The sequence below is a fragment of the Bos javanicus genome, chromosome 3, assembly GCF_032452875.1.
Source record: "Bos javanicus breed banteng chromosome 3, ARS-OSU_banteng_1.0, whole genome shotgun sequence".
NCBI classification, from domain to species: Eukaryota; Metazoa; Chordata; class Mammalia; order Artiodactyla; family Bovidae; genus Bos; species Bos javanicus.
Window position 1 is genome coordinate 19,999,084 of NC_083870.1, and position 24,787 is coordinate 20,023,870.

The 24,787-nt window shown below is 37.3% G+C and overlaps 1 protein-coding gene across 5 annotated transcripts in view; it reads left to right on the forward strand.

The window, feature by feature from the left end:
• The window catches only part of ARNT (aryl hydrocarbon receptor nuclear translocator), a 66,946-nt gene that overhangs the window by 214 nt on the left and 41,945 nt on the right, over nt 1–24,787 (forward strand). The window contains exon 2 of one of the 5 annotated variants that reach the window (XM_061407689.1): nt 24,421–24,542. The exons of the other annotated variants lie outside the window; for them this stretch is intronic. Coding sequence (XP_061263673.1) covers nt 24,467–24,542 — 76 coding nt within the window. The 5' untranslated portion in view covers nt 24,421–24,466. The remainder of the gene's footprint in view (nt 1–24,420; nt 24,543–24,787) is intronic. 5 annotated transcript variants of the gene reach the window in all.

A 24,787-nucleotide genomic window follows, 5' to 3' on the forward strand; every position in this document is an offset into this window, starting at 1 on the left:
GCTTGTAAAGGAGGAGGGGCTGAAGGGGTTGGCAGCTGGGGAGACCCGGGCTGAGGGGCCGTAGTTGGGGCTGAGGGCGCTGGGGCGCGCGGGGGCGGCTATGGGGCGGTGGGGGAGGGGAGTAACCTGGGGGAGGGGCCGGACCCGGGGGAAACGGGGGAGACCCGAGGTAGAGGGAGGGAGCAGGTGGGTGCTAGTTGCGGATTCCTTGCCCGGAGTTCTGGTGGAGCGCCAGTCCGCGCGGGGCTGGCCCGCCTGCACTCTTGTGGCGGCGTTCTGGTGTGCGTTGTGCTCTTTCAACACTCTGCCCACTGTAGACCTGCTTGATGCCGAATAACTGGGCAGAGTGGCTCGTTTTACTTTAAAAGTAGTTTGGGCTTATAAACGCTGGACGGCGTTGCCGTTTAGCTGAGATGTTACTTCCAAACGTTTAGATTTTAAAGTTTCAAAATCTTTGAATTTATACTGTTTCTTACAAACAAACAAACCTGTATTCCCCCCCGAGGGGGCTGTTCTTTGAAACTTGCGTTTATTATTAAGAGGTGCCTCTAGTGTCATAAGCTGCTGAAGGCTGAGGTTTGTGTACAGTGTTTGAGTTTCAGGATAAATGTTGCCAACAGCAAGCATCCGGGACCCCAGGTTGAAATCTTGTTAGGTGGGTCGAGGTTGTCCCCCTTCTTTAAGTTCAGTTCATGCTGTGTCTCAATGAACATCTCTTCTATAGTGAGAGCTTGAACATTAAAAAAAAAAAATTAACCAGTCATGTCTCAGACATAGAATAGGGTGTAGTGCAACAGGTCTGGACAGATCAGGTTTTGAAATTTCTAGTCCCAGTCCTCTTTCCAGTACATTACAGTTATTTCTCCCTGGGAAGTATTTCATTTTAGGGATCCTAGTTTACTTTGCTGACCTTGGCCATTTCTTAGAAATCCTTATCTTTGATAGCTTCAGAAAAGAAGTAAGAGGTGGGGATGAATAATTTGAAAATATAGTAGTGGGAGGGCTTCACTGCTGTTCCCTTGTTAAAATTTAAATGGATTTTTTTCGTGCCTCTGAAAGGCAGCGGTATTTTGCAATACCCCGGTTTTGCTATTACAATTGAATCACTGTGAAATTTACTGTCTTTCCTACCATGTTTCTGGGAACAGAACTATTTAAAGAAGTTTAATTTGCCAGATGTCAATATCATATTTTTAAATCTTTTTAGTTTTTTCCTTTTAAAGGAAAAGGAGATAAAGTTAATGGCTAAAATTCCATTGCAGGAAGTGCTGAGTGATGGAATAAAATTGGAAAGATGCTATTATTATGGCAAACCTGACCTTGAAGTAAAATGACTTATCTGTTAACTAGGGAGTAAATAAACAAGATTTTAAACTAACACATTGCAAAATACTTATATAACCATAGTCAAGTTGCAAAGCATTTCTCTTATTAAGAGATGGAGAAGTAAACAAGTTTAGTGCATATGTCAGAAGCTTTTTTTCCAGCAGTGTGGGTGGGGTTGCTTTATTTTGTTTTGTTTTTTAAACAACAGTAACCAGAAGGACAGTCTCTTAACCACATTTTCATTAGCTGATCAATATCAGCTTAAATCTGTAAGTGGAAAATAGTATTTGTACAGAATGCTTGCTTATGAAGGAACAGTTATTTTGTTTATTTCCCTTTGGCAGCCTGCTTCTGCAATTTTTAGATTTCTTTTTGATGTTGGAGAATTCTCCCATAGCTTCCAAGTTATTGATTCCAAGTTCAACCGTGTTGTTTAAATTAGAAAGTGCATTTTCTTCCTTCAGTTTTCCTTTTGCCTCTTTGTATCAAAAGGAAGAGATCAATTGTGGACTTTTGGTAGCCTGTTGCATATGAGGGCCATAAATGTAGGGACACAGGGTGGAAATGTTCTGTGCTCAGTGAAAAGATAGTAAATGGCTTTCAGGTCTGAATTCCTTGTGCGTGGTCAAACCTTTTTTTCTTAGGGTCATTTTAGGGACTAGAGACATCATACATGTTTCTTTGAGTTTTTCTACTTTGTCTTTTTCCTAGTTAAGTTTCCCTATGGTTCTTGTTTGTTCGTTTTTCACATATGTCTGCAAAGATTTTTGGTAATAATTATTTTACTCTTCTAAGCTTCCTTTAAGGTAATCCTTAGCATTAATAACAATACTTGATCATTTTAGTTGTGTTTATAGAGTTTGACTTAGAGACTGTTGGTGGCCCTACAGAGACTTTCAGGAGACCTGGTTCCTTTGCATTTTTTGCTGTGTGTGTCTTAAAATGGTGCTGGATCAAAAGAAGAGTAAGATATGGTTTATACTGTACTCTGAGTTACGTTGAAGTAATAGTTCTAATATGGTGGTGCCTTTTTTCTCTGTAATTGATAATTTTTCATACTCGTTAATATTTCTGTTTACCATTGGGAAGCAGAAGTAAGTGGGTAGGTGGTTCATGAAGGCTATATCTTTCTTGTCTGTGTAATACTAACACTTTTGAAAAACATTTTTAAAATCATGTGATTTGTAATACATTGGTTAAGGCACTGGTTGGGAACAGATTAGTTATTTGATTTATACTTCAGTATTCAAACCAGAGATATGAATGAGTTTTTAGTAGTACAGGTTTTTCCTCCCTTGATTCTAATATTCTCTTTAACAGAGACCTCTTTTTGTGCTATTAGGTACCATTTATTGTGGGTGCAGAATGGGTAGAAGGCAAAGGAAGGAATACATGTTTGGGTTTTTAAGGCTGACATTTAGGAAGACTTTTTCTTTTCACATAGTTTTTAACCTCCTTAGATTATAATTTTAAAGTAAATTAGCTTAATTTTTATCTATTACCTTTACTTACTTTTTTCAGATACCGGAAAATAGGAGTTTATGTAGTATAAAATTAAGATGCCAAGATACTTAAAAAAAAATTATATTCTATTGCAAAAAACTTTTTCAGAAGTGTTTAAATATATTTTACTGATTCAGCAATTGAAAAACAGTTAACATTTTTGAAAAAGAACCTCAACCCATGTAGTTTTTAATTTTTAAAAATATTTTTACTTTTTGTTAAGTACGTCTTACTTAGCTGGTTATTTTCGGTTGGGCCTGGTGTTTGTTACTGCTTCTGAGCTTTCTCTAGTTGCAGCAACAGAGGCTAATCTTTGTTGTGCTGGGCTGGCTTCTCACTGCAGTGGCTTCTCTTGTAGAGCGTGGGCTTTAAGCACTCAGGCTCAGTAGTTGTGGCACATGGGCATAGTTGCTCTGTGGGATCTTCCCAGACCAGGGATTGAACCAGTCTCCCCTGCGTTGCTAGGCAGACTGTTAACTACTGGACCGCTAGGGAAGCCTCTCCACATGTTTTTTAGACTATTCGAATTGTGGCACCAAACTGAATCTTTTCTGTTTTGTTAGAAATTAAGAAGTAGATACTGCTGCATTCTTGGAACTTGTTTTCTTGTTTTGAAATAGTGGTCTCTCACTTTAGTTATTTGCATTCCAGTCCTACTTCTCTACTCATCACTAACAGATGAGAATAATTTGTTGTTTTATGGATGCTTTGTGAAAGTCTTTTGTGGTTCTCTGCTATGGATGACTTTCTTCTAAGGTATTAACAATGGGGATTTCCGCAGTGCCAAGTGATGGTTGATTTTCAAAAAACTAAATTGCAACACTCAAGGAAACTAAACCCCCTTTCCCATGATTTTACTTAGGCTGTGACATTTGGGGCATATTTAATTTCAAAACTGGTAAAATTTGAATTCTTGATTGGGGAAACTGTCTTTGAAACCATGGTGGCCCAGCTCCTAAAGAATCCGCCTGCAATGTGGTAGACCTGGGTTCAATCCCTGGATTGGGAAGATCCCCTGGAGAAGGGAATGGCAACCCACTCCCAATATTCTGGACTGGAGAATTCCATGGACTGTATAGTCCATGGGGTTGCAAAGAGCCAGACAAGACTGAGTGACTTTCACTCACTCACTTTTTCCCCTTCAGGCTGTTGACAATGGTTATTTTAAATGTTAATTCCCCTGGTGGTATAGCCCTGTTATAGAGGTGAAAGGGTGACATTTCTGTCAGTGCTATCCAATGTCTCTATGGTTGTATAGCTGATTCCCTTTAAATATAACTGAAGGGATATATTTAAAGCTCTTGTGAAATACAAGGCCTGAACTCAGGGGAGTTTCTTTGGGCCCATCATTCACAGACAATGATAGGCCCTGCTTGTAGAGCTATTTGTTCTTAAGAATGCTGCTTAACATGCCATGATGATTTGAATAAGTAGACATTAACAAATGTTGAATTTGGATTCAAGATAACCTCTATCATGAAACTTCCTGGTGGTCCAGTGGTTAAGACTTCAAGCTTCCAATGCAGGGGGCACGAGTTGGATCCCTGGTCAGGGAACTATGATCTCACTGGCTGTGTGGTGTGGCCAAAAAAAAAAAAAAAAAGATAACCCCTATCATTTTAGGCATAAGGAAACAAACCTTGAGAAAGGAATCGGCACATTTATTAAACATGTATTAAGTTCTTAGTGTATACCAGGCTGCACGTTTCCTGTTTTGTTGGCTATTATGTATTTTAGAAACCATCTCTCAGTTTCCAGATAAATTATCTCAGTTTGCATCTCTTTTCATCATTTCTTTGTTTCGTATTTGCCTCTTCACATTTTTCTGTAGTTGAGTAGACAAACTAAATTTATTACTTTAACAACTTTTTCAAAAAAGATTTTTGTTGTGGACCATTTCTAAAGTCTTTATTGAATTTGTGACAGTATTGTTTCTGATTTATGTTCTGATATTTTGGCCACGAAGCATGTGGGATCTTAGCTCCCCAACCAGGGATCGAACCTACACCCCTTGCTTTGGAGGTGAAGTCTTAACCACTGGATGGCCAGGGAAGTCCCTGATTTCAACAACTTAATTACAATTTAAGTTTCATGAGAGCAGGACCTTTATCTCCCTTGTTCACCACAGTACCCTTCTGCTCTCAGGGGTGTCTAGTATGCTGAGTAAATATTGAATAAGTGAATGTTATAACACCTGGCATTGGAGATTTATATCTTTATGCACTGTTAACATGAAAATACCTTTGAAAGGATAACACTCATTAAACCATAACATCATGAATTCACTTATAATAGCTAACATTATAGGTCACTTATTCTAAATATATCATCTCTTTTAATGCTCGTGTATATTATCTCATTTTATATATTGTATATATATACACATATGTGCATATATGTATGTATATACATATATGTACACACACGTATGTGCACATATATGTATGTATATATGTGTATATACATATATGTATATACACATATATGTATATATGTATATAATATATATGTATATTATCTCATTATCTTTGTAAGAATCCTGTGAGGTATGCATTAATATTCTTGTTTTTAGATGAGGAAACTAAGGCACAGAACAAATGATTAGTTTGTCTGTAGTCACATAGCTAGTAGGGGTAGAGAGAATTTTGGGGGCAGGTAGAGACATTGTGGTTGCTGGCAGTCCATTTACACAAAATTTTTTTATAGGCATTTTATATACCATTTTAGCCACAGTGGAAAATAGTATGAAGGTTCTCATTTCTTTACATCCTCACCAGCATTTATTGTTTGTGGTCTTTACACAGTCAGTATTCTTAACTGCTAAGTTACAAGATTTTCTCCATTGGACTTAAAGTCACTTTCTATAGAAGTGTAGCACAATTGATTCTTTTTAAGGAGGAGGGTGGGGTATTGTCTTTTTTTGTAGATGAAGGTGAAATACCACATATGGCAGCCAGCAGAGCACAGTTGCTTGGATGGCGAGATGAGTGCACAGTGCTGAAAAATTTGCTGGAAAAGTTTTGCAGTTCTTAAAATCTTTTCTGTAACATCCTTTATTCATAATTGTTTTTCAGCTCTTTAAAGGACTTTAAGGTTCTTACTGGAATCTTTCTCCTGGTTCTTAATAATCCATAATTGTGCCTTTTTGATTAACTTTTTGAATTTGGCTTCAGAAACAGTGCATTGCTTGCTTTTTCTCACTGACTTCCTGCTTTGTTCCTTAGGCCTGCTCATTTTCTTTCTCTTGTTCATTATGCTTCTCCAAGTCTCACTCTTAGGACTGGAACTCTTTAGTTAATAAGCCAGTCAACTTCCTTCATTTCTGTTTGCCCATCCACCTGACTCAAATTTATTTGGTAACTACTGTATCTCCTTCCCTTCATTTATCTTTTATGTATTGAAGACTGTCCAAAATGTTTATTCCTGTCTTTTCACATAAGCTTATTTTCTGTATTTTCATCTGTCTAAGAAAAAATCTCTTTTTGAATAATCTGAGAAGTCTCTGATGCTGGGAGGGATTGGGGGCAGGAGGAAAAGGGGACGACAGAGGATGAGATGGCTGGATGGCATCACTGACTCAATGGACGTGGGTTTGGGTGAACTCTGGGAGTTGGTGATGGACAGGGAGGCCTGGCGTGCTGCGATTCATGGGGTCGCAAAGAGTCGGACACGACTGAGCAACTGAACTGAACTGAACTAACATATTGTTTATTATATATATACAGGTATGTGGGCTTCTCTAGTGGCTCAGCAATGGCAACCCACTCCAGTACTCTTGCCTGGAAAATCCCATGGACAGAGGAGCCTGGTAGGCTGCAGTCCATGGGATCGCGAAGAGTCAGACACGACTGAGCAACTTCACTTTCACTTTTCACTTCCATGCATTGGAGAAGGAAATGGCAACCCACTCCAGTGTTCTTGCCTGGAGAATCCAGGGACGGGGGAGCCTGGTGGACTGCTGTCTATGGGGTCGCACAGAGTCGGACACGACTGAAGCCACTTAGCAGCAGCAGCAGTGGCTCAGCAGTAAATCTGCCTGCAATGCAGGAGATGCTGGAGACATGAGTTCAATCCCTGGCTCAGGAACATCCACTGGAGGTGGGTTTGGCAACCTACTCCGGTGTTCTTGCCTAGAGAATCCAATGGACAGAAGAGCCTGGAGGTCTACAGTCCATGGGGTCACAAAGAGTTGGACACGACTGAAGTGACCGAGCACTATACAAGTATATACCTACTCCAGTATTCTTGCCTGCAGAATTCCATGGACAGAGGAGCCTGCAAGGCTACAGTCCATGGGGTTGCAAAGAGTTGGACTTGAGTGAGTGACTAACACTTTCCCAAGTTTTATATATATGTGTGTGCGTGTGTGTGTGTGTGTGTATGTATGTTTGTATGTATATATAGATATGTAGTCACCAGTATTTCTTTAAGATTTGGTGCCCTTCCTAACTTTTCTGTATCTTTCATGACTATCACAGTTTTTCCAGTTCCCCAGGCTAAGTAACTAGAAGTGTTTGGATTCTTTTATGTTTTTATCAGATTTGTTATCACATCTTGTTTTTTTTTTCCATTAAAAAAAAGCATTTTAAGCATATAAGAATATTAAAGCATATAAAACATTTTAACTATATAAAATATATACTTAAAATAGATTTTTTTTAAATTAATTTTTATTGGGGTATAGTTGATTTACAATGTTGTTAGTTTCTGCTGTTTACAGTAAAAGTGTATTTGTCATACACATACATATGTTCACTCTAGTTTAGAGTCTTCTCATATAGATCATTACAGAGCATTGAGTATAGTTCCCTGTGCTATACAGTAGGTACTTAATAGTTACCTGTTTTATATATGTTGTTTGTTTTAGTTGCTAGTTGTTTCCAGCTCTTTTGCGACCTGAAGGACTCTAGCCCACCAGGCTCCTCTGTCCATAGGGTTCTCCAGGCAAGAATACTCGAGTGGATTGCAATTTCCTTCTCCAGGGGAATCTTCCTGACCAGGGATTAAAGCTGCATCTCTTGTATTGGCAGGCGGATTCTTTAGCACTGAGCCACCAGGGAAGCCCCATTTATATATAGTAGTGTGTATGTGTCAATCCCAGTCTCCCAATTTATCCCTCCCCCCCTTTCCCATTTGGTAAGCATAAGTTTGTTTTTTATATCTGTGACTCTTAAATTTATTTAAACATATATATTAAAAGTTATTTTAGTTGGTTTTACATGATTTGTTATAAAAACAGCAGTACTCTACCTCCTTCTCTGGTGACATCTGTTTTTCTTTTCTTTTAACCAAACTTTTAATTTTTTTATTAAATGTCCCGGAAATAGGAGATACAAGTTTTTTTTTTTTTATTCCATTGCTATTTTTATTTGAATTTCATTTTTTACAGATGTGATACAAGTTTTTAAACTGAAAAAGCCAGAACAATGAATGAAAACTAAGCTACTCAAGGCACATTATTACGAAATTTCAGCATCAGATACAGAGTATTTTATAAGCTCCAGAGAGGAGAAAATTGATGAGTGAAAAACAATAGCAATCAGATGGTTTTGCTTCTCTGTACAGTAATCACACTGGAAGATAGATGACAGTGGAGTGATGCCTTCTAAGTTCTGAGGGAAAATAATTTCCAAGTTAGAGTTCCATAGCTAGGCAGACTATCAGTGAAGTGGAAGAAAGATATTTTCACATACTCAAGGTCTCCTGTATACTCTCTGCCAGGAGCTTCTAGAGGGTGAGCAGCAGCAGTAGTGTTAGTCGCTTCAGTCGTGTCCGATTCTGAGATCCCACGGACTGTAGCCTGCCAGGCTCCTCTGTCCATGGGACTCTCCGGGCAAGGATACTGGAGTGGATTGCCATTCCCTTCTCCAGGGAATCTTACCAACCCAGGGGTCAAACCTGGGTCTCCTGCATTGTAGGCAGATTCTTCTACCCGTTGAGCTACAGGGAAGGCCTATACCAAGAAAGAGGACGCATGAAATTCAGGGAAGAAGCGGTCGATAGGGTACAGCCCTTTCACAGACACTGTTCTTAGTTTCCCTGTTTTCAGGTTGGTAACCTCACTTACAGCTTTGCCTGGTGTTCCCCAGGCCAGGGGACCTCTGGTTTAGTTTACACTCTTCCAGAGAATAAATCGATTTTTGACTGGGTTGAGGAGGGGCATTTTCCCTTTTGGAAGAAACAGGGAGAGGATCTGGAAATTGACCTGCTGCTTAAACAGTTACTGAACTAATCCTTATTTTAGCTTTCATTTGCCCTCCCCCCTACCCTTCCCCAGAAGCGCCCAGAGTCACTAGTTCCTGAGCCTGGGGCATTCTGGTATGTAAATAGAGTTGGTTTTTTGCTTTGCTTTTTCCCTTTCTGGTTTAGAATTCGGTTCTTATGGGTCTACCAAAGGTAATGGTCCCAGTTTCCATAAATTTATTATTTTCTTTCACCCATTTTTTCCCCCATTTATATGGTTCTCTATCTTGTGTAAAATTTTTTTCTCCTTTATGTAATTTGAGGTGGTGGGGGCAGAAGAGATTAAAAGTAGGTGTATATATATTTAAAATACTGTTCTTATTCAGAAGTTACATAGTTTAAAATTTTAGAGGTTCCTGTACTTTTTCATCCTGCTATCCTAATTTAGGCCTTTTATCACCTCCTTTTTGGTTAGTCTAATTTGTTTCTCTGCTTCTATTCAAATTTTAAGTCTGTCAGATTGATCTTTTAAGTTATATTTTCTTGTCACTCCAACTTAAAGGTATGCTTTGTCTTTCAGTTGCTATTGAATCAGATTTAAGATTTCATTTTGACCTTCAGGGCCTTCTCACAGTTGGGTAGCACTTGACATGTTATATTTTCTGCCGAATACAGATTCTGTGCTTCTTCGTAGGCCTGTTTCCCTCTATCTCCTTACAGCTGTTTTCATAACCCCCCACCCCCCATTATGATTTGCTCATCTTCTTTTCTGTATATGGCATACCTTTCTCCTCTTCTTCACTTTTACTGAGGTTCAGCTTGACCTACCTTTCTGAAACTTCCTGGCTGGCTGGTCGGCAGCTTTGTTTCCTTTAGTTTTTCCTTCCTGTTGAGTACCTTCTCTGTGCTAGGGACTGTGTCAGACTTTAATTTAAACCACCTCAATTATCTTCTTTAAATTTCTCCAACTCTTAGATCCCAATTAAACCTATTATTGAAAGTATGGAATTTATTTTTTAAGGAAAAATTTTGTTTTTTCTTAGAAAAGTTACATATACTAACTTTAAAATTTATAGGGTGAAATAGAAAAAGTTAATAGCGATAATATATAAAATAAACTCAGCCTTACTAATAATAGAGAAATCCACATCAAACCAACAATGATAATCATTTTATACCTAGAAAATTAGTAAAACTTTGAAGGATTGCTGAGATCCAGTGCTTTTGGAGCTATGGATAATTTATACCATTGGTGAAGTTCTCAATTGGGATGACTGAAATGGCAACCCACTCCAGTACTCTTGCCTGAAAAATTCCATGGATGGAGGAGCCTGGTAGGCTACAGTCCATGGGGTTGCAAAGAGTTGGACACGACTGAGCAATTTCACTGGTTCAGTGGTCTTGGAGAGTAATTGGCGAAGTTTTAAATGTGCTTCTTTAGATTCAGAAAGTCATTTTCAGAAATTTTTTGTTGTAGGTAATCTTGGCATATGTGTTTAAAAATGTACAAGGATATTTGATGAAACATTATTTATGATAGTGATAGCTTGAACGTCATAAATGTGTGTGTGTGTATGTGTGTTAGTTGCTCAGTTGTGTCCGACTCTTTGCAACCCCAAGGATTGTAGCCCGCCAGGCTCTTCTGTTCATGGGATTCTCCAGGCAAGAGTACTGGAGTGGGTTGCTATTTCTTTCTCCAGTCATATATATATGTTCTGTGAAATACTGTGTAACTGTTAAAACAGAATGAACTAACAGTATTTATTGATGTGACATACCTTCTAGAATACATTGTTAATTGGAAAATAAAAGTTTCAGAATAAATATGATATGGTTCCTTTTCCTTTGTTATGTAAAAATTGCTAAGATCCTGTAATATATAGTGGAAGGATTCATAACAAAATGTTAACAGCAATTTCCCATGGCAGAAATTGGGGTATATGTACAAAAGACTTTACTTTTGACAGTTTGCTTCTGTATTGTTTGACTATTTTTGGAAACTTCTACATCTTATTTTCTGTATACCCATATTTTAATACATTACTTTTGTAATGTAGAAATTAGTAATGGCCAAATCAGTTAGCCTTTTTAGTGTTTGATGTATTTTTTACAAAGCTCCTATTTAAGGAGTACTTAGAGTATGTTAGGCACTGTTCACGTTTACTATCTCATCTTCGCAGAAGGTAGGTACTGTTACAGCTGCATTTTAAAGATAAACCCTGAGAGATTAAATAATTTGCCCAAGGTCATACATGTAGTAAGTGGTAACCCTAGGGTTGGAATCTAGATTTCTGTCACTTTAGAGTTTGAGGTATGTTCTGTCAGATTTTCAGTGCATGCCACACACACAGGTACATGCACATAAATATTCTTTTTAAAAAATTGGGATCATGCATTTTCTGATTATAAAAGTAATATATGTCTAATATAAAAGATAAAACAAAATGGATATGGAGAAAATCGAATATAGAAGTCTCTAAATGCCATTCCAGAGATAACCACTGTTAATAGGTTATTGTGTAACATTTGCTCGCTCCATTCTAGCCATGAGGTCATCCACACTATTTCTAGAATTTAACAGGCATACTTTCACCTCCAGGCATCTGCACTCTGCCTAGAATGCATTTCCCCCAGATACCTGCATGGTTTATTCCCTTACCGTCTTCTGACCTTTCCTTAAATGCTGCTTTTTCAGCGAGGTCTTCCCTATCTAAAATTGCTTGAACTTTATATGCATCTGAGTTGACTCCCCTAGTTTATTTTTCTCTATATTTATCACTATATAACATACTGTTAGATCAAACCAAATGAAATTGCTGTTTATCCATTTCTTATCTATAAAATGTCAGCCCAGTTTATATTTTGTTTCTCGATTTATCTTGCTCTTCTACTAGCATGCAGAATTCATAAGAGTTAGGATTTTTGTCTGTTCTTTTTATCTCTAGGGCTTGCAACAGTGCCTGACATATAGTAGGCATGGAATAAATATTAAATGAATTCTTCCAGGCTTTTGTTATGCATATAAGCTTACTGTATATAATTTTCTGTAGCTTATGTTTCCATTTTTCCATAGTCATATATGGTGAATAGCTTTCCCTTTCAGTGATGTAGATCCACCTCAAACATTTTTTTATATATTAAAATTTTTTTATTATGGGAAAGTACATATAACATAAAATTTGCCCTTTTAACTTTAAAAAAAATTTATATAGTTGAAGTATAGTTAAATTACAATGTTGTGTTAATTACTGCTGTATAGCAAAGTGACCCAGTTATACACACACACACACACACACACACACACACACACATATATTCTTTGTTTTAAAATTATTTATATATTTATTTTGGCCATGCTGGGTCTTAGTTGCAGAACATGGGATCTTTGCTCTTTAGTTGCAGCATGTGAACTCTCAGTTGCAGCACGTGGGATCTAGTTCCATGGCCAGGGATCAAACCCTGACCCCTTGCATTGAGAGCATGGGGTCTTAGCCACTGGACCACCAGGGAAGTCCCTCTTTTTTATATTCTTTTTAACTATTTTTCAGTGTATAGTTTAGTGGTATTAGTATAGTCATGTTGTTGTGTAGTCATTATCATTCTCCATCTCAAGAACTTTTTCATCTTACAAAATTAAAAACTCTAGCTATTATAACTCCCTGTTCCACAATTCCTCCAGTCCATGCCACAATTCTACACTCTATGAATCTGATTATTCTTATATAAAGCAGAATCCTGTAGTGCTTGTCTTTTTGTGAGTGATTTATTTCACTTAGCATAATAATTTCAAGATTCAACCATATTGTAGCATATTGTAGAATTTTTTTCTTTTCAAAGGCTGAATAGTATTCCATTGGCTATATAGGCTACATTTTTAAAAATCCATTCATCTTGATCAATATTGAGTTGCTTTTTCTTTTTGGCTATTGTGACTAATGCTGCTTTGAGCATTGGTGTTGTACAAGTGTCTCTTCAAGATCCTGCTTTCAATTCTTTTTTGTATACACCCAGAAGTGAAATTGCTGGATTATATAGTAATTCTGTTTTAATTTTTTGAGGCATCTCTATTTTATCCTCAATAGTGGTTGCAGGTTTTACATTCCTACAGTGTACAAGAGTTTCAATCCCGCACATCCTTGTTAACACTTATTATTTTTTTCTTTTTTATGGTGGCCATTTTAATGGGTGTGAGGTGATACCTCGTAGTTTTGGTTTGTGTTTCTCTAATGATTAGTGATGTTGGGCATCTTTTCATATGCTTATTGGCCATTTGTATATTTCCTTTGGAGAAATGTCTGTTCACGTTCTTTGTCCATTTTTAAATTAGGCTGTACTTTTTTGTTGTTGAGTTGCAGGAGTTCTTTATGTATTCTGGATATTAATCCCATATCACATAAATGATTCACAAATGTTTCCTCTCATTCTGTGGGTTGTCTTTTTACTTTGTTGATAGTGTTCTTTGATGCACAGAAGTTGCTAATTTTGATGAAGTCCAGTTTATCACTTTTTACTTTCGTTGCTTGTGCTTTTTATATATCTAAGAAATTACCAAACCCAGTATCAGGACGCTTTACCCTATGTTTTCTTGTATGAATTTCATAGTTTTAGCTTACATTTAGATCTTTGATCCACTTTGAGTTAGTTTTTGTATATGAGTAATGTAAGGAAGGATACAACTTCATTTTTTTTTTTTTCAACTTCACTTTTTTAACATGTGGATGTCCAGTTTTCCAAGAACCATTTGTTGAAAAGATAGTCTTTCCCCACTGAATGGTCATGGGACCCTTGTTGAAAATCATTTGATCATATATGTGAGGATTTATTTTGGAGCTCTGTATTCTATTCCATTGGTCTGTATGTCTTTATATCAGTGATACACTGTTTTGATTATGATAGCTTTGTGACGTATCATCATTTTAATGGTGAGTACGAGTACTCTCTTTATCCAGTACTGAAGGCAGTTATAATCCTTGGGCTTGTAACAAAAGACGTGCAGAAAAGAGGTTTTGTGTTTTGGGTTTAGGTGCAGTTTATTATCAATACAGTTTGGAGGTAGATTTTAGATCTGATCTAAGATCAGCTCCTTTTAAATGGAAGAGGAACTTAGTGTGATGTCAAGTGTGGAGGTAGATTTTAGGAATAATAAGTAAAATTTTAAAAAACGTATCCAAAGTGGTTCATATTTATACAGTGTAGGAATATGATGAATTATTGTTACCAGTATTTTTTTTTTAACATTTGAACATCTATTCAACTTACAATGCTACTTTTATCATTTCTGTTTTCCTCACTCATGTTTTCAGTGACTTAGTTTTATATTATTTCTTCTATTTCAGGAAAGGAAGCCACATTCAGAAGTGACTTTTCTATAAATCTGTGAGATTGTGTTGACTGATTGAAATATTTACTAGTTTGGGTTTTTTTTTTGTAATTTCTATCAAATGGTGATTTTAATAGAAGGTGCTTGAGTTCAGTACACTAAGAATACTGCTTAACTATGCCACACTTGACATCACACTAAGTTCCTCTTCCATTTAAAAGGAGCTGATCTTAGAAAATTAAATCCAGAGTATTTTGAAAGAATCATGCATCATTATTGTGTTAGTTCCTCAGGCCTGTAGTGACGAAGTATCACAAGCTAGAGGACTTAAAACAGCAGAAATGTATTCTCTCGCATCTCTGGAGGCTCTAAGTCTGAAATGAAGGTATTTTTCTAGCTTCTAGACACATCATCCAGTCTCTGTATCTAAATGTCCCTCTCCTTGCTTTTGTAAAGATATCATTCATTGGATTTAGAAACATCCTAATCCAATATGACCTCAATTTTCACTCATTATACCTTCAGAGACCCTGTTTCCAAATAAGATCACATTCTGAGTCTCTGTGGACATGCATTTTTTACATTCTTCTATTCTACATTCTCTACGACTGGTGAAATCTGTTGAAGCCCTTCAGCCTCGTTGGATCACTGTGGAAATAAACGAGAGGCACGCAAGTTGTTCAGCACAGTGCCTGATACACAGTGAGGGCTTAGGAAAAATCACTGATTATCCACGCACTGACTGTAAAGCCAGGAGTAATACTTTTACTTTGAGTCTTCAAAAGTTCTTGTCACACTTTTGTGTTGCACCCACTCCAGAATATTAGTAAAAACCTCCCCTGGTTCGGGCCAGATTGGAGCCCTTGGTGAGGAGTAGAAAGACAGGCACGTGGGAGGAAACCTTGGGGCGCTGGTGGTGCAGGGCCTAGGCCCCAGGCTCACTGCGCTGTGGCTTGCTCTCCCCATTGAACCCTTAGCGTGTTACTGCGTAAGATAACACTATACAGCGTTATGAAAAAATCAATTTTATTAAAAGTACAGTTACCAAAATAGGAGAAATTACAAGTTTGTAATGCAGTAATTAATGTTTCTTTATTAACACAATAAGGTGTAGTGACAAGTCTAATAATTGCTATATTCTCAAAATAGTATTGAATGTAACAATTCTGGATGTTTGTGTTAACTATCATGTGATATGAAAATATCTGATTTCTGTTGATGACAAAGTCACAGATAGCTGCTGAAACCACTGTGTTTTACCTTACTTTCCTGATTGAAGGAAATGCTAAATTTCAGTTAATGATTAATGAGAATAAAACTTTTCTTCGTCCAAGTTTATGAGTAGGTTTTAGCCACTGACCCACAGATCAAGAGCCCTTGCAATAATGCAGTAAATGAAGAAAACTAAATAGTGTATAAGTATATAAAACTAAATATTGAATAAGGAAAGGTAAAATAATCATTCCTTACAGATGTGATTATGTATTAAGAAAATCCAGTAAACTAAATGCTTTTAGAGAATTTAGTAAAGTTATTTGATATTTGAGTACATAAACACACTGAAGTCAGTAGCTTTCTTTTATTCTAGCAGTAACCAATTAGAGGTTGTAATGGAGAAGATTTTATTCCAAGATATAATAGTATTAAGAGCTATAAAATACTTAAAAATAAGACTTATGTGAGGAAAACTGTAAAATTTTATCAAAGAGCATTAGGAAATGTCTGAATAAATGTAAGACGTACCATATTCCTGGATGATGAAATGCAGTACCATACTACTGTTCCTTCAAAGTTCTTATATAAATTTAATGTAATTTAGTTAACCTTAAGAGTTTTTTGTTATTAGAACTTTACTTAAATTTTAAATTTCAAAAGGAAGATGAAGTATATGACATTAAAATGTTTTAAAAAGTTTTAAACTTTTTTTGAGGTGATTTTAGATTCATATTCAGTTTTGAGAAATAATAAGAGATCCCCTACCCTTAACCCAGTTTCCCCCAGTGGTTGTATCTTGCAAAACTATAGTATAATATCATGAACAGGATATTTACATTGGTAGTCAAGGTACAGAGTATTTCTGTCATCATAAGGGTCCCTTGTGGTGCCCTTTTAAAGCAACATCCGCTTTCCTCGTACTTCACCCTCTCCTTAATCCCCAGCAGCTACTAACCTGTTTTCTATTTCTGTAACTTTGCTATTTCAAGAATGTTCTATAAATGGAATTGTACAGTATGTACAATTTCTCTGGTCTTTGAGTATTACAAATAAAAGTATATAAACATTTGGGTACAGGTTTTTCTGTAAATATAAGTCTTCACTTTTCTGGGATAAATACCTGCAAGTGCAGTGCTGGAATTTATGTTGATTGCATGTTTAGTTTCTAAAGAAACTACCAAACTATTTCCCAGAGTGGCTATACTATATTATATTCTTACCAGCAGTATATAGTGATCTTTTTTTGTATTTTTCCTGTTTTTTATTAGTACTATTTGTAGCCATTTTAATAGATATGTTGTACATCTCATTGTGGCTTTAGTTTGCATTTCCCTCATGTCTAATGACATTCCATACACTTATTTACCATTTGTGCATCACTGATGCAATGGACATGAACTTGGACAAACTTTGGGAGATGGTGAGGGACAGGGAGGCCTGGTGTGCTACAGTCCATGGGGTTGCAAATTTGGACACGACTGGGCGACTGAACAACAATCTTTGGTAAAATGTGTGTTTAAGACTTTTGCTTTATTACTGTTGAGTTTTGAGAGTTCTTTTTATATTCTAGTTACAAGTCCTTTGTTGCACTGTTTTCTCCCACTGTGTAACTTGTCTTTTGATCCTCTGACAGTCTTCCCAGAGCAAAAGTTCTTAATTTCAGTGATGTCCAGTTAATCAGTTTTTCATTTCCTGGATCATGTTTTTGGTACCTAGTCTAAGAAAGAACTCTTTGTCTAGTCCCTAGATCCTGTATATTTTCTCTGAAAGTTACATAGTTTTACATTATACATGTAAGTCCATGATTCATTTTGATTAAATTTTGTAATGAGGGGTCAAGGTTTGTTTTTTTTTTTCCCTAAGGATGTCTAGTTGGTCTAGCACTATTTGTTGAAGAGACTATCTTTCCTCCTTTGAATTGCTTTTGCACTTTTGTCAAAATCATTTGGGCATATTTGTGTGAGTGTTTCTGGGTTCCATTGACCTAAGTGTCTGTGACTCTGCTAGGGTTGCACAGTCTTAATTACTGTAGCTATATTAGAGGTCTTGAACTCAAGTAGACTCTTTTCTCCCACTTTGCTTTAGCTATTATAGTTTTTTACCTTCCCATATACATTTTAGAATGGTCATGTTTATGTCTTCAAAAATATCTTGTTAGTATTTAGATAAGAATTGCATTAAACTTGTGTATCAGTTTGAAGAGAATTTACATCTTTTGTTGAGTCTTCCAGTCCATGAATGTGATGTCTCTCCATTTGTTTAGAGCTTTGATTTCTTTCATCAGCATCAGCATACAAATCCTGTGCATTTGTTAAATTCGCATTTAATTATTTTTTGAAAGGGTTATGAATGGTTTTGTGCTTTAAAATTTTTATGTCCATGTATTAATTGCTGGCATATAGAAACACAGTTGAGTTTTGTGTGCTTATCTTGTATACTGCAGCTTTGCTGAATTTACTTTTTTGTTCTAAGAGGTTTTTTTTGTTTTGGTAGGTTCCTTAGAATTTTCTACAAAGATAATCATGTAATCCGCAAATGGGGGTAGTTTTTTTTTTTTTTTTTTTCTTTTTCATCTATAGGCCTTTTATTTCCTATTCTTGCATTTTTTGCACTGGCTAGAACTTCCCATACTGTGTTTAAATAAGTGATGAGAGTGAACATTTTTTTTCCTCGTTCCCAGATCTTATGGAGAAAGCATCGTCTTTCACTGTTAAGTAAAAGTGGCAACCTGCTCCAATACTCTTGCCTGGAAAATTCCATGGACAGAGGAGCCTGGCGGGCTACAGTCCATGGGGTTGTAGAGTTGGACATGACTGAGCAAGTGAGCGCATTCACACACCCATACCCACACCCCCACACAGTGGTAGTTTTTCTCTTTTCCCTTTTTGTAGATACTTTTGTCAAGGTGAAGACATTTCACTTTAATTTTTCTGTTTTTGTCAGAATGGGTGTTGAATTTTAGGAAATACTCTTTTTTTTAATACCCCATGGGTTTTTTTTTTTTTTTCACTTTTTAAATTCTTTTTTACCCTTCCCTGTTGCACTTCCCTCTCACCCTACAGCAAATACTTTTTATACATAGGCTGATATGATCATTATTTTTCTTCTTAGCCTAGTAATGTGTTGATTGATTTTAAATGTTTAACCAGTTTGCTTTTCTTGAGTAAATCACATATGGTTACACTGTAAAATTCTTTTGCCTATTGCCAAATTCTGTTTGCTAAATTCTATTTGCTAATATTTTGTTAAGAATTTTTGCATCTGTTTTCCTAAGGAATATTGATCTTGGGTTTTTGTTTTGTTTTTCTACTGTCTTTGTTTGGTTTTTGTATCAGATTTATAGCTTCATAAGATCAATTTGTAAGTGTTCCCTTCCTCAACTAGTTTCTGGAGGAGATTATGTAAAATTGCTGTTCATTCTTTAAGTGTTCAGTAAAATTCTCCAGTGAAATCATCTAGACCTAGAATTTTTTTTAAGAGCTCTTGAAATATGAATTCAGTTTCCTAGTAATTATGGGACCATGTCACCTGTTTTGTGTTTGGTTAGTTGTTTTAGTTTGTGTTTTTGTTTCTTTTAAAATTGAATGTTTTTATTTGTTTGGGTTTGTTGGGCCTTTGTGGCTGCATATGGGCTTTCTCTACTTTCTCTAGGACACAGGGGCTCCAGAGCACAGGCTCAGTAGTTGTGGCACATGGGCTTAGTTGCCCCATGAAGTGGAGTCTTCCCAATCGAACGCACATCCCCTGCGTTAGCAGGTGGATTCTTTACCACTGGACCACCAGGAAAGTTCAGTTTGTGTTTTTTAAGGAATTGGTCCTTTTGATCTAAGTTTTCAGATTTATTTAAGTTAGTATTCTCAGTTGTCTCTTCGATTTCTTTGGGGTCTGTCGTGATAATTCCTGTTTTTTCCCCTGATTTTGGTAGTTTGTGTGTTTTTGGTCTGGTTTGTCAATGTTATTGATCGATTTAAAGAACTCTTTGTTTTATTTTTAAATTGTTATTCTGTTTTACAGTTTATTATTTTATGTCTTTCATTATTGCTTTTTGCTTGTTTTGGGTTTATTTTGTTCTTTCTTTTTCCCCAAAGACAGTAATTTTAATTCAGCTTCAGAAAAAGCTGTCACAGGAATTTGGATTAGAAAACATGACAATAAGAGATTTGGTTTTTCTGGAAACACAAGGAAGAGAAATAACCCTTAATAGGTTCAATGATAATTTTCTGGATCTTCCTCTTGCATCAAAATCTATACATCTCCCCAAAGCACCTGCTCCAAGAGTTAGTTTACTCTTTTTATCTCTGTCTAGCTGGGACAGGCTACTTCCCTTTCACCTCCACCCCTCTTTCAGTCAGAATGTGTGAATGCTAAAGACCTTGAGCGCTGACCAGTGAAAGAACTGTCTTTTAAGCCAGCAACCCACAGGCCAAAGCCCCACTCCCAGTCCCTACAGCAGAGGCCACAAAGCTGACGTTTTTTCTACTGTCTCAGTGAAAGTTGCTCAGTTGTGTCCGACTCTTTGCCACCCCACGGACTATACAGTCCATGGACTTCTCCAAGCCAGAATACTGGAGTGAGTAGCCTTTCCCTTCTCCAGGGGATCATCCCAACCCAGGGATCGAACCCAGGTCTCCCGCGTTGCAGGTGGATTCTTTACCAGCTGAGTCACAAGGGAAGCCCTCCACTGTCTCAGGAAGAAGCCAAAAGCTGACCCTCATCATAAATCAAGACCTAACATGAAGAGAGAATGAAGGCTCCCAGGTCCAGAGTAGGCTGCAAGCTGGGGGCAAGAAAAGGGAACTTTTGCAGTCATTCCTTCTTTAGAAATAAGGGGAAAACTGGACCCTTTCCATTATTGTGGTTCTATAAGGCACTCTACTGCTAAGCTTCAAGAGGATCTGCAAGCACAAACCTTTTCCTAGGTCCCACATCAAGTATCGGATCCCATTCCAGGTGTGATACAGGAGAGGGAAGACGAGTGCAAATTTGGCTATGTGATCTGTGCTGGTCCCAAACACAGGACTTCACAAGTTCCAAATGAGAATCAAAGCTCACAGGGACCAAGAGGGCCAGCAGCCCAAAGAGATCCCTATACTCGAGGCAATACCAGTGCCACGGTGGCACATGGACGTCACCATGGAAAGAGACCAGTTGTAGATACTGATATGGGGAGACAAAGGACTATTTGAAATAGTATTTTTTTCCAGAGCCTCTCAATCTCTTCACTGGCTGTGGTTCCCAAAGGAACAACATTTCTGGTACTGGACTGAGGACTGAGGTGGGCGTGGAGGCAATGATAGCCAACATGTCTCAACAAGAGCTCAATCATCTTGGATCTGGCCTGGATGGAAGTGACCTGTTTTTTCCCTATTAGTTTAGATGATTTATTTGACTTTTCCTCTTTTCTTACATAGCATTTTAGTGCTATAAGATTTCCTCTGACTGTATATCTTTTGGTGTGTTCCACAAATTTTACCATCTTGTAATTTCAATTTTAGTTTGCTATACTTTTTATCCACTTTGAGACCTCTTCTTAAGTTATTGAGAAATGTGTTATTTAGTGTCCAGGCGAATGGAGATTTTCCTATTACCTTTCTGTTAACTAATTTCTAGTTTGATTCCATTGTGGGTGGAGAATCCAATCTATAATTTCAGTTCTTTTAAATTTATTGAGGTTTCCTTAATGGCACAGCATATGGTCTGTCTTGGGTATCTGTTCTGGAACACTTGAATGTATATCTGCTGCTGTCGGGTGTGGTATTTTTATAAATGTTGACTTGCTGTTGTTCAGTCACCAAGTTGTGTCTGATTCTTTGTGACCCCATGTACTGCAGCACGCTGGCCTCCCTGTCTTTCACCATCTCCTGGAGTTTGCTCAGACTCATGTCCTTTGAGTCAGTGATGCTATCCAACCATCTCATCCTCTGTTGTCCCCTTCTCCTGCCCTCAGTTTTTCCCAGCATCAGGGTCTTTTCCAGTGAGTCGGCTTTTCGCATCAGGTGGCCAAAGTATTGGAGCTTCAGCTCCAGCATCAGTCCTTCCAGTGAATATTCAGGGTTGATTTCCTTTAGGATTGATTGGTTTGATCTCGTTACAGTCTGAGGGACCCTGAAGAATCTTCTCCATTACTATAATAGAAAGTATCAATTCTTTGGTGCTCAGCCTTCATTATGGTCCATGTCTCACATTCGTATGTGACCACTGGAAAAAAACATAGCTTTGGCTGTATGGACCTTTGTAGGCAAAGTGATGTCTCTGCTCTTTAATGTGTTATCTAGGTTTATCATGGCTTACCTTCCAAGGAACAAGCATCTTTTAATTTCATGGTTGCAGTCACTGTCTACTGCAAGTTTGGAGCCCAAGAAAATAAAATGTCAGTGTTTCCACTTTTTCTCCTTTTATTTGCCATGAAGTGATGGGACTGGATCCCGTGATCTTTGTTTTCTGAATGTTGAGTTTTAACCCACTTTTTCACTCTCCTCTTTCACCCTCATCAAGAGACTCTTTAGTTCCTCTTTGCTTTCTGCTGTTAGAGTGATATCATCTGCATATCTGAGGTTGTTGATATTTCTCCCTGCAATCTTTATTCCAGCTTTTGATTCATCCAGCCTGGCATTTTGCATGATGTACTCTGCATATAAGTTAAATAAGCAGGATGACAATATACATACAGCCTTGATGTACTCCTGTCCCAATTTTGAACCAGTCCGTTGTTCCATGTCTCATTCTTACTGTTGCTTCTTGCATACGGGTTTCTCAAGAGACAGGTAAGGTGATCTGGTATTCCCATCTCTTGAAGAATTTTCCATAGATTGTTGTCAAAGGCTACACAGTCAAAGGCTTTAACGTAGTCAGTGAAGCAGAAGTAGATGTTTCTCTGTGATTCCCTTGGTTTTCTAAGATCCAGCAGATGTTGGCAATTTGATCTCTGGTTCCTCTACCTTTTCTAAACCTGGCTGGTACATCTGGAAATTCTTGGTTTTTGTACTGCTGAAGCCTAGCTTGAAGGATTTCAAGGCTTCATCTTCCGATGTCATATCTTTTTGCCTTTTCGTGCTGTTCATGGGGTTCTCAAGGCAATAATACTGGAGTGGTTTGCCATTCCCTCCTCCTGTGGACCACATTTTGTCAGAACTCTCCACTGTGACCCGTTCATCTTGGCTGGCCCTGATGGCGTGGCTTGTATAGCTTCATACACAAGCCCCTTCATCATGACAAGCTGTGACCCATGAAGCAGAAATGTTGATTAGACCCTGTTGATTGAGGTGTCACTGAGGTTTTCTGTACCTTTGCTGATTTTCTTTCTAATTGTTCTGTGCATTGTTGAGAGAGGGATGTTGAAGTCTCTCAGCTATAACTTTTCTCCTTTCTGTTCTGGCAGTTTTTGTTTAACATATTTTGCAGCTTTGTCATACATGTACACCAAATGTTTCCTTGCTGAAATGAATCTTTATTATAGAATGTTCTGCTTTGTCTCTGGTAATTTTATTTGCTTTGGAGTTTACCTTTTTGTGTTGTTCAGTCACCAAGTTGTGTCTGACTCTTTGAGAACCATGGACTGCAGCATGCCAGGCCTCTCTGTCCCTCATCATCTTCCAGAGTTTACCTTATCTGTTATTAATAATATAGACACTTCTACTTTTCTTTGATTAATATTTTACAAGATGTATCTTTTCCATTATTTTACTTTCGCCCCACCCCAACTGTTATATTTCAAGTGAGTTTCTTGTAGACAGCATATAGTTGTCATGTTTTTTAAGTTGCTCTGCCAATCTCTGTCTGTTAATTGGTGTATTTAGACCATTTACATTTAATAAAATTATTGATGTGTTAGTGCTTAAGTCTGCCATTTTATTTTTTGTTTTCTGTTCGTTTTGATTTTTGTTTCTCTGTTTTCTTTTTCCTGGTTATTTGAACATTTTTAAAACTTCTCAAGAGTTGGACATGACTGAGCAACTGAACAGTAACAACAAATAATGTTTATTAGTGTATCTTCTTGAATAGCTTTTCCGGTAATTGCTATAGTGGGCCTTATGTTGTATATACATATACATAATTCAGCACAGCCTGTTGATGTCATTTTACCAGTTTGAGTAAAGTGTTGAAATCTTACCTCCCTTTACATTCTTTTATCCTCTCCATTTATAATTTGCCTTAAATTTCTGTATTTACATTTAGAAGCATCAGTGTTGTCATTTTTGCTTCAACCATTATATATAATTTAGAAACTTCAAAAGGAGAAGCACAATCTATTGATTTTTATTAATACAGTGTTTTTTCCTTCTTTCTTGGTGTTCTAAAATTTCTTCTCTTTAACATCCTTTCTTTTCAGAGAACTTTGTTTAGCTATTCTTTAGCATAGGGCTGCTGATGACAGATCCTCCTTAGTTCTCCATCATCAGAGAATATGTTTATTTTCTGCTCATTTTTGAATGATGTTTTCACTCGGTAAAGGATTCTGGGTTGGTAGTTTCTTTCTTTCAGAACTTAAAAAATTATTGCCACTTTCTTTTGGCCTCCATGGTTTCTGATGAAAATCTGCTATCTGAATTATTTTTCCTCTTTTAAGTGTCATTTTTCTCTAGCTTCTTTCAAAACTTTGTCTTTAATTTTTTTATGTTTCATTGTGATGTGTGTTGAAATGAGTTTCTTTAGGTTTATCCTTTAAGGGTTGCTCACCTTCTTGAATCCATAGGTTACAACTGTCACCAAATTTGGGAAGTTAGATGTTATTTTTCAGCTTTGCCTTCTTTCTCCCCTCCAGGACTCAAATGACACAAATACTAGCTCTTTTGTTAGTTACGCAAGTCCCTGAGCATCTCTTGTTTTTTTTTTTTTTTCTATTCATTTTATTTCCCTGTCTGTTTTCTCTTCAGTCAGTCAGTTCAGTTGCTCAGTCGTGTCCGACTCTTTGCGACCCCCATGGACTGCAGCACTCCAGGCTTCTCTGTCCATCACCAACTCCCGGAGCCTGCTCAAACTCATGTCCATCGAGTCGGTAATGCCATCCAGCCATCTCATCCTCTTTTGTCCCCTTCTCCTCCTGCCTTCAGTCTTTCCCAGCATCAGGGTCTTTTCCAGTGAGTCAGTTCTTTGCATCAGGTGGCCAAAGTATTGGAGCTTCAGCTTTAGCATAAGTCCTTCCAATGAATATTCAGGACTGATTTCCTTTAGGAGTGACTGGTTTGATCTCCTTGAAGTCCAAGGGACTCTCAAGAGTCTTCTCCAACACCATAGTTCAAA